Consider the following 10,935-nt stretch of genomic DNA (forward strand, 5'->3'; position numbering starts at 1 on the left):
TTAATTCCATCATCGTCGTATAGGACTTGTTACGAATTAGTTATTGAAAGAAGCTTTGTTACAGAGTCATAATACAATGTTTTAAAATGATACAATTTAGTCACTCGAGCATATGTAACACAATTTCGATCAAGAGTCCTGTTGACTTGGCATTACGTTAACAAATATTGGTTAACAAATGCTTTTTGACAATATATGACAAAAAAGATTAGCACTTTGGAGCCAAGTCAATGGTGTGCACAAGCCAGTGATTAGCTGCTAATTAAACAAAGGAAGGCCAATGATAATTAAAATGCATGGCTTGTAAAGAAGACATATGAGCCTCTTCAACATCTATATGAATCTGAAGCACTAATGGATCAATTAATATTCAATATGTTTGAGGGGAAACAGTCCAAGACCTATATCTTTCTTGACTTTAGAAGTCAAGAACTGTATTTATGGGTTGAAGAAAATTTTGTTGTGAATGATTAGGATGAAGCGAAAGTTGAAGGCACTCATTTTTCTTCTGTCGTGATAATTGGTTTTCTCAGTTCTAGCATTAGGAAGGATGCCCCTGCAAAGTCATGGTCTTCTTAAATTAACGGAATGAATAGTAATTAGAATGTAGCACCTCTAATCAGTATAAATAAATGGATCACCTTGTGTGGTTGATCAACATACGAAGATATAGGACCAAAGTGTATATCTATTATGGTAATCATGTGGTTGTCAATGGATGGTGGTTGGTCCCATGGGTGTTGGGAGCAGGAGAGATATGCTCTCTTACAACTCAAAAAAAAATTTCAATTAGCTAAACTGGGTGGAGGGTGAGGAGACTTCAAACTGTTGTAAGTGGGAAAGGGTTGAGTGCAGTCCTTCCACAACGAGTGATTATATCTTTCTTAACTTTGGAAGTCGAGAACTACATTTATGGGTGTAAGAAAATTTTGTCAGGAATGATTAGGATATAGCAAAAGTTGAATGGACACATTTTCTTCTGCCGTGATAATTGGTTTTCTTATATATATGTATATATTATCCTTCGTGTCACAATCTTTGACAGACTGCCAGTTTTAGCGTAAGGAAGGATGTCCCTGCAAAGTCATGGTCTTCTTAAATTAAAGGAATCAATAGTAGTTAGAATGTTGCACCTCTAATCAGTATAAATAAATGGATCACCTTGTGTGGTTGATCAACGTAAGAAGATATGGGACCAAAGTGTATATGTATTATGGTAATCATGTGGTTGTCAATGGATGGTGGGTGGTGTCATGGGTGTTGGGAGCAGGAGAGACATGCTCTCTTACAACTCAAACCTTTTTTCAATCAGTTAAACTGGGTGGAGGGTGACGAGACTTCAGACTGTTGTAAGTGGGAAGGGGTTGAGTGCAGTCCTGCCACAGGGCGAGTGATTACACTCTTCCTTGGTGGAAGTAGAGGATTGTACTTGCCGGTGTTGTATATCAATACCTCTTTGTTTCTCCCGTTTGAGGAATTGAAAGAACTTAACTTGGCGTCCAATAATATAGTTGGTTGCATTGAGCATGAAGGTCCTCAAATGCGTATTTGGTGAAATTATTTGCTTTAAATATTTTGGAACCGCCCTCAAATTTTGTTGTACTTTTTTAAGGTACTGTTGTGGCTAACTACTTGCTTGCAGGATTTGAAATATTGTCAGTGATAAGTTCTTGTGGTTATTTCAATAGAAATAAAATAATGTATTCGGCTCGCCTTAGTCAAAATTAACGCATGCAGATCTCTTTATATATTGTGGCAGGTTTTGAAAGATTGTCCACGTTGAGCAATTTGGAGGTGCTTGACTTGGGCTTCAATGACTTCGACAACAACGTCATATCATCTCTGCGAGGTCTTTCTTCCTTAAATATTTTATATTTGGACGACAATCAATTGAAAGGAACAATTGATAGCCATGGTCCGTATTCAATCATATGTTTCTTGAATGTGGAGGCTTCTGGTTTTGGTTCAACCATTTCTAGATTGAATCGTGCTTCGCTTTCTTGGCAGAATTCGACTCTCTGAACAACTTGGAGGAGTTAGATATGAGCGGCAATAAGATTGAAAGCTTTGGATCTCTTCGAGGTATAAATTGATAATAAATTGCATATTATTCTAATTCATGTTAAAGGTTTGGTAGTTTACATTTTCTCTTTTTGTTTTTTGTTTTTGTTAGGCAAAAGAACTTTGAGCAAGTTGAAAGTTCTTGATCTAGGAAGCCAACAGATCAATACAAACATTCAACTGCAATCGTTAGGGTCAATTCCAAACCTCAGGAGACTTGATCTTAGAAATAACTACTTAAATGGAACGACAACTACTCAAGGTATGTAAGCAAATCTTTGCTTACCTATTCTGTAATTAAATAAGATTGATATGTTTAATAAATTGGTGCTCTTCCTACATGTGTATGCATAGAGTTGGGTAATTTGAGTGCGCTGGAAGAATTTTTCCTGGATGATTCTCTTATACCCACAGACTTTCTCCAAAGAATTGGATCATTGACTTCTCTCAAAGTTTTGAGTTTGAATGGTTGTGGACTCAAAGGAATCCTGCCTACTCAAGGTAGTTTCTTTTATATATCAATTTTACACTTTTTTTTCTTAAATTTTATCTTATTTATTCTCCCACAAGTAACATTTTACAATGTAAAATATTTTTAAATAAGAAGCGAATCAATTCTTTAATCTGCAGGCTGGTGCGAATTGAAGAACTTGCAAGGGCTTTATCTCAATTCAAATGAACTTGAAGGGACACTCCCACCATGTTTAGGAAACTTGTCATCTCTTCAAGAAATGGATATCTATTCCAATCAATTCAATGGAAATATCACCTCCACTCCCATACCCAATCTCATTTCTCTTCAAAGCCTCTGGCTTGAACGTAATCACATTGAAGTCCCAATGTCATTAAAGCCATTGGCAAATCTCTCAAATCTCAAGCATTTCCAAGCTGGTAACATTGTTCTCGATCTTGAAAGCCAATTCTGGACTCCAAGATTTCAACTAGAGTCATTGAGTTTGGGGAGTTCTCTATTCAAGAAATCAAAACCACATCTTCCCAATTTCCTCTATTATCAAAATGACTTGAAAAGTATTGATCTATCCGGTTGTGAGTTTGGAGGTGCGTTCCCAACTTGGTTGCTTGAGAATAACACATTATTACATCTCATTAATTTGAGAGGTAACTACTTTACGGGTCCATTGTTATTGCCATCACATTCTAATCTGGAGCTCTCTAGGATAGATATATCTGACAACCAGGTACAAGGTCAAATTCCTACAAATGTAAGTGTAATTTTTCCAAATCTGCAGTTCCTAGATATGTCTGAAAACTTTTTCTACGGCGAGATTCCTACAGGATTTGGTGAGATGGAGTCATTAGAAAGTTTGGACTTATCAGACAATCAATTTTCTGGAGGAATACCAAGGCAGTCTGACAAGCAGAGGTCCTCGTTGAAGTATATTAAACTATCAAACAACAAATTGCATGGGCATATACTTCCAACCGATTTTAACTCTACCACATTAGAGAGTCTTGAATTGGATGGCAACAACTTTGTGGGAGAGATACCTACTCTCTCAGCCTTTCCCTCTTTGATACAATTGGACTTCAGCAATAACTTCCTATCTAGCATTGGAAGCTTATCAAACATCTCGTATTTATCCAGTATTGCTATGTCCAATAATTGTTTTAAGGGAACAATTCTGTTGGAGTTCTGCAAGATTCATGGACTTCGTTTTCTGGATCTGTCTAAGAATTATTTGTCCGGCTCTATACCACGTTGTTTCAGTCAGTTACAGTATCTCAGCCATGTCCATTTAAATAATAACAGGCTCGGAGGTCGATTACCACATGATTCTCTTAACAACTCTTCTATTCTGGTGGTAGACATCAGAGATAACAGCTTCAGCGGCACCATCCCAAGTTGGATCGGCAATATGTCATGGTTGGGTGTTCTTATTCTACGAGCGAACCAGTTCCATGGTGAGATTCCTATTGGCTTATGCAGTCTAAACCAATTGAGCATCTTGGATCTTTCGTCGAATAATTTATCTGGTCATCTGCCTCCCTGTTTGAGTAATTTCAATTTTGCAACTAGAGAGGACAACCATTTGTTATATAATTTTACGTCCTATGAGGAAGAAGTTGTGGAATTTATGGCAAAGAGTAGTTTCCTCAATTACTCAGGAAGAATCCTCAATTACATGTTCGGAATTGATCTGTCTTGCAACAAATTCACAGGTGAAATCCCACTTGAATTTGGAAACTTAAGCAATATCAAATCTCTGAATCTATCGCACAACAAGCTAACCGGACAAATTCCCACAACATTCGCAAACTTGAAGCAGATTGAGGGTTTGGATCTTTCTTACAACTGCTTGATTGGTCTAATCCCTCCTCAACTTACAGAGTTGAACTCTCTAGCAGTTTTCAGAGTGGCACACAACAATTTGTCAGGTCCGATTCCGGACAGGAAAGGTTAGTTTATAACATTTGATGAAAGTAGTTATGAGGGAAACCCTTTTCTTTGTGGACCTCCGTTGACTGAAAGTTGCAAAGAAACTATTTCTACATTACCATCTCCAAATGCCTTCCTTAATGAAGATGAAGATGATGGTTTTATGGATACCTATGTTTTCTATGTGACTTTTGTGGTGTCTTATGTTATGGTACTGTTGGGAATAATGGCAGTTCTATACATAAATCCGCATTGGCGACGAGCATGGTTTTACAGAATAGAAGTGTGTGTCACCACTTGCTATTATTTCATGGAAGACAATTTCTGGAATGTGTAGGTTTTTCTGCAGATAGTGGTGGTCAAGGTTCCCTAGTAGCCTTTTGATGTTCCAACTCTGATTATGGATCAATCAATCTTTATGAAATCTTGTCTATTGAATATTTTTCCTCTGTAACAACTGGTTAAGAAATTGTTTTAGTTCATGTTAAATTGTACCGTTTAGTTCTTGAAATTACCTTTACATTTTAGTGTCAATAATTCCAAATAGATAAAAATTACAGTAAAAATTAAAACAGGATCACAAAGTGGGACAAGAACAAGCGTCAAAACATTAATTTGAGCTGTAGTAATTAAATTTAATTCAACTCCCATCTGTGTTTCTTCCGATTTTGGTCATACCTGAATCTTCACTAATAATTTGAAAATTTCCACAGCGACAAATTTAAAAATTTTAACCAACTCAATTTTACTAATTAATTAATTACATACCCACGCTTCATGCTGTCTATGTTAAAAATTTTACTATCTCACATAAATCCACCGGAAAGATCATAATAAATTTTGAAAAATTAACATGCCAAAAAAAGTGCCAATTTTAATAGTTAATTTGAAAGAGTCAAAAACCTTTTTTGAAAAAATCTTTTCACAATAACCATATCAAAAAACATTTTGGAATTTTGGGGATGAGAACCAAAATTTCACCAACAGTGGTAGCCTAGAGAAACCAACATTTAACATCATCGACACTTTTAACGTACAAAGTTTGGTTGTGGCCACAAAATTTACTTATAGAATTTAGTTCAAAATATCCTAACTTTGTAAGACCTTGAATTTTAAAAACAATTAATATGTTATTTAAGATCTTCACTTTGACAATATCAATTAATTTTTACGAAAATATTTGAAAAATTCTTCCTTATCCCAAATAACACAAAAATAAAACCGTCACATAATAAACCCAATTTATATAATTTTCGTTAAGTCATTCCGATATTTAATTAAATAATTATGTTACCAACATCAGATTTTGTTTGTATTTATCACTTTAAACACAATTATAGCATTTCTGTGACTAAATATTTTATTTCTTATGAAAATCCACAGAATACATATTTCACTGTGGCTTTGTGAAATAACAAATGTTGTCAAGGTTAAGCCTAAAAAAACAAATAAACAAACTGCAATGTAAAACAGACACAGGAAAAGCAACTTCATTATTGGTTTATGAGCATTATGAATTTGCAAAATTCCATTTAAAGATTACACACAAGCTTTATTTTATTTTTATTATTATTTCTTTGTACAGCCAGCTAAAAGACTACTTCACACGCATCCTCGCACGCATCATACATAACAAAGCACCCAAAGAAAGACTACTTCACACTTAACATGAAAAGAAAATCAGCAAGCTACTCAAAACCCTACATGTATCCCGACTGAGTGAAAGCTTCAACCATCAAAAGCTAAAATCACTAAACCAAAAACATGTCTTCTCACATACATGACTAAATCAGGTATGATCAAGCAAGGGATCCATCTTTACATCCCATGGAGTCCATGGTTTGGATAACAGAAGTCCAAGAGGAGCTGCAGAATCACCAAAGGAAGCCAAAGGTGAATCCAACATCAATAAATGCAAGGAGCAGGGCAAAGGCCCACAAAACATTATGACTGCCACTAACCTCAGCTGCGTGATGGCACCAAAGCTGTTAACCACGCCAATCAACCGCAACAAATCCAACTCTCCAGTCCGCAGCAAATCGAACACTCCAGTACACAGAGACGTGAGACACGTGGGATAAGGAAGACCCCAGCCAGGAAAGAGATATTTCGTTCTCCTGAACTCGCAATTTAATAAAATCCCCAGAGCTTCCTTACCGAATTTTGACCCTTATTTCTCAATCATCAAAATAAATAAAAATCCGGGAAAAACCGTAGAGGGGCATGAACAGCCAAGCATAGAGGCATGAGTGGCGATAGTGGAGGAATGAGCAGCGAGCCAGGACTCCTATGAGGTGAATCGAGGCAACGAAAGGCATGAATTTACCTCCTATAACCCGTTAGGAACCACTCCTATAACCAAACCAACAAAGACCCACATAAAGCGATGAGGACTTTGAAGACCAAGAAAGCCAGATTCTGGATTAACCGTCCAACAGGAAAGAGGCCATTGCCTTTGGCAGATGCATGCGCGCACCGAATCGACCCCAACCAAATCACGCACCTTTGCAGTCTTGTATTTGGCAGATTGGCTTTTTCGACACGACAGATGAAACTGAGCGTGCAGAAGGAAGTAAACAGAAGAGAAGATGCATGCATCTGTGGAGCGGTAGGGACGAAAGAGCAGCAAAACTAATCGAATGGTCCCAGGACAAAACCTAATACGAAACATTGTCGTTTGCTCACACAGTTTCGGAGAAAAGATGCGAAACGGCGCCGGCTTGTAATAGATTTCGGTAAAAGAAACGGACGAGACGAAAAAACGACAAAAAAATCTTGCAATTGGCGCAGCCGCGCAGAGCATCACAACCATCAGCCCACGCGCGAGTGCACCAGACGAAGAAAAAACAAAAGAAAAAAGAACAAAACGACGTCGTTTCGGTTGATGCGCAAACACACAGCCACTCCCAACAGTAGGAAAAAACCATCAAAAGACAAGAAACCCACCAACTTTATTTTTCTCTTACAAAAGGTTATAAACATAATTGTATTAAGTTACCAAATAAATTGAAATGGATAATACCTGAGACTCCCAAAAATTGACCCCAAATGATCCTCATTATATGTGGAGTGTTGGATGTAAAGTGGACTCTACATTTGTGTTTTTAATCAACAACTATTTTAATGTCACATATATTTAGGGGACTTTTGGGGGTCTCTAGCATTGTCCAATTGAATAATTGAAGCCTATAGGCACTCGGGTGCACCATAAAGATGGAATCCAATCCAATCCAACCTATAGGATTAAAAAAAACAAATTAAGAAAACACAAACACTAAAACGGATATCGCCAGAATTGTTGGACGACATCGTATTACACCAAACACCGCCAACACAATTGCCTAAAGAGTCAGACTCCACTGGTCTACGATGAGTAACAAAAACTAAACAAAACAAAAAAAAACACACACACACACATATTGCAACTTGAATCTACAAGAGATGTCAAACTCCTTTAGATCTGAAAATCTCATCACTAAAAATCCAAATATATGTCGTCGGAGCACATCGAAAACATCGATGATCGAAGATTCGCGACAAATGGAGAAGATCGAAATCCAGAGAAGAGAACAAAATCCTTATTCAAAACACAAAAACATAACAAAATGAAACAGATCTAGATGGAGAAATGACACATCTAACATGGGGGAAGAGGAGAAAGAAAAAAAGGTTTGGGAGAAGGGGAGAAGAGGAGAAGAGGGGAGAGGAGAGGCTGGGAAAGAAGGAGGGGTAGGAGAGGCGGGGGAGAAGAAGGAGGAGGGGAAGGGGTGGGGGTGAAGAGGAGGCCAGGAGGCAGCTCCTCCTCTCCCAAAGTTTTTCGAAAGCTAGATTTTATTTTATTTTTAAGAGATGGATGTATCTCAGTTATTGAGTTGGATTTTCACGAAGTTCATATATTACTAGCGCAAGCGGAGAGTGTATTTTAATGAGTATAGTTATTCCAATTTTACTTGTCATCAATTTATATATATATAACTGAGGATTCACAAGCCTTCTCCTTAATTCTTGGTGGCACGTGGACGCCTCTACAAAAAAGCTTACACATTTTAATTAAACTTGATAAAAATGAATGATTGACAACTTGATTGATGAGAATTAATTTAAAAAAACAAAATGTAACGGACAAAAAAAAATTAAAATATATTGAAAAACTTTAAGACTCATAATGGGGATATAATGTTTCATGGAAGTGGTTTAATGTTGTTTCAGTTTCACTAAGGTCATGTATTGTTAATTATGAGATTCTTTTGATATTACTCAATTAATGAAATTCCTTTGTAGTGTTTAGTTTGAAAACATTTTGTATGTTTTTGGCATTAATTATCATCATTTTGTAGGAATTTTTGTGTGTTTTTATCATTATTTTTGTGTGTTTTTATCATTTTGTGTGTTTTTGATGTATTTTGTGTGTTTTTGTAGTATTTAATTGATGTATTGTGTATGTTTAGAGTTTGGTCAGGTTTAGTAGTCTGTTTGGATTGCAACATACACAACATGAGAGGTTTTTCTCACGCTATATTGTTCTAATGTGTAAATAAATTCAGCCCATTTGGTATTGAAACATGTAAGTGGTGACAGGAAAGCATGGTAGAATTCAATAAGTTGTTGAAGGTCAAAGTGATTATAGGCATAAATCTACCAGTCATACATAACATTTCAAAAATATAAACTCAAAAATCTTATTCTAAAAATATTAAGAATCTTATTCTAAAAATATAATTTCAAAAATATTACTTATGCTACATTGTACTTCTCGATATTGAATGTCACTTTGTAGAGAATGTTGTACTAACCATACAATATTGTCTCATAAACATGCTTTGGTGACCTATAACACTTTGTAGATACTAACGACGCAAATAAGAATTGATAAACTCTTAACATACTTATTTCTTATGAATCAAATTTCTTACACCCTATTAGAAATTTTTTTCCTTAGCAAACTAAAAAAAGGTATTGTACATATTTTATCTTCATCTCACAATCATCTCTATTTTCTACAATTAAAACTCTACTCTACTGCTCTTCATGTTAACAAAGTATTGAAAAATTCTCACACATTTCTATTTTCCAATCAAAATATGTACCGCGCGAAGCGCGGGCATACAACTAGTAAAATATCGATGATCGAAGATTCGCGACAAATGGAGAAGATCGAAATCCAGAGAAGAGAATAAAATCCTTATTCAAAACACAAAAACATAACAAAATGAAACAGATCTAGATGAAGAAATGACACATCTAACATGGGGGAAGAGGAGAAAGAAAAAAAGGTTTGGGAGAAGAGGAGAAGAGGGGAGAGGAGAGGCTGGGAAAGGAGGGGTAGGAGAGGCGGGGGACAAGAAGGAGGAGGGGAAGGGGTGGGGAGTGAAGAGGAGGCGGCGGCTGCTCCTCCTCTCCCAAAGTTTTTCGAAAGCTAGATTTGATTTTATTTTATTTTTAAGAGATGGATGTATCTCAGTTATTGAGTTGGATTTTCACGAAGTTCATATATTACTAGCGCAAGCGGGGAGTGTATTTTAATGAGTATAGTTATTCCAATTTTACTTGTAAAATATTGTCCATGACACTTGGAATTAGTCGCCTCTTCCACTTTGATGAGGACCTTCTAACGGAGCTTAATATTTGAATGGTGACACTTGGAATTAGTCGTCTCTTCCACTTTGATGAGGACCTTCTAATGGAGCTTAATCTTTGTACTTGAATGGTGATTTATAGTGCATTAATGAATCTGAACCATAAGATAAGAGACAATCATGTGACGACTTGGTGAGTTAAAATGATGCAATCTCTGATACAGGAGTTATTGGGGGCTGCTGTACTTTTTTGACAGCAGCCCCCGCTGTAATTCAATTATAGTTTAGAATAAATTTTTTAAAAATTTTAAATAAATTATATTTGTATTTTGATTGTTTATACAAATCTAATGATATATCATTTGTCCGAAATAAAAATCAAATTCAACATAAAAAAGATATAATAATTATGAATCGTTGGATATAAACTTCAAATTTTCTGTCTTTTTCCTGATAAATTTGATTTTTGTTTCAAACAAAAAATATATGATTAGATTCGTAAAACAAAATACTATAAATATATAATTTTTTATTATTTTTAAAAATAAGATAAATATTTAAAATTGTTACAGCGGGGCTGCTATACTTTGATGTACAGCTGCCCCATTAACTCCTGATACAGTTCCTAATTCCTGTTCGAGTCTGACGTGTGCAAATTCTCTCGTGAGCTGTAGGACTGCACTGAGATGCCAGATGAGAGAGATTGAAAAACTAGTGACTCATTGGGGCAGCGATCCATGCACACGAGGGCTATGAGAATCGAACCCCATTTTTTTCTCATTTTTCTTGAGCCTTTGCCCCCGCCCCCAACTTGACTGTATAAAATTATTGATAGGCATTTCTTTTGATATGGCCTTTCTAGTGAAGCTTCTGACCGCTCTTTTCTAAAAACTAATTTGT

The 10,935-nt window shown here is 36.0% G+C and overlaps 1 protein-coding gene across 2 annotated transcripts; it reads left to right on the forward strand.

Annotated features, from left to right (window-relative positions):
* The first annotated feature begins 1,163 nt into the window (after positions 1 to 1,163).
* LOC119992934 (receptor-like protein 13) lies at positions 1,164 to 4,941 on the forward strand. Of its 2 annotated transcripts, XM_038839778.1 has the most exons (7): positions 1,164 to 1,532; positions 1,760 to 1,915; positions 2,008 to 2,082; positions 2,174 to 2,323; positions 2,416 to 2,562; positions 2,692 to 3,260; positions 3,358 to 3,524. In XM_038839778.1, the coding sequence occupies exons 1-7, from the start codon at positions 1,190 to 1,192 to the stop codon at positions 3,379 to 3,381; spliced, it is 1,464 nt and encodes a 487-aa protein (XP_038695706.1). In that variant the 5' UTR covers positions 1,164 to 1,189; the 3' UTR covers positions 3,382 to 3,524. The 2 variants fall into 2 exon arrangements, with proteins under 2 accessions (XP_038695706.1, XP_038695705.1); XM_038839777.1 differs by having other exon boundaries at positions 1,165 to 1,532; positions 2,692 to 4,941.
* The last annotated feature ends 5,994 nt before the right edge of the window (positions 4,942 to 10,935 follow it).

Source organism: Tripterygium wilfordii, chromosome 23 (genome assembly GCF_013401445.1).
Source record: "Tripterygium wilfordii isolate XIE 37 chromosome 23, ASM1340144v1, whole genome shotgun sequence".
NCBI classification, from domain to species: Eukaryota; Viridiplantae; Streptophyta; class Magnoliopsida; order Celastrales; family Celastraceae; genus Tripterygium; species Tripterygium wilfordii.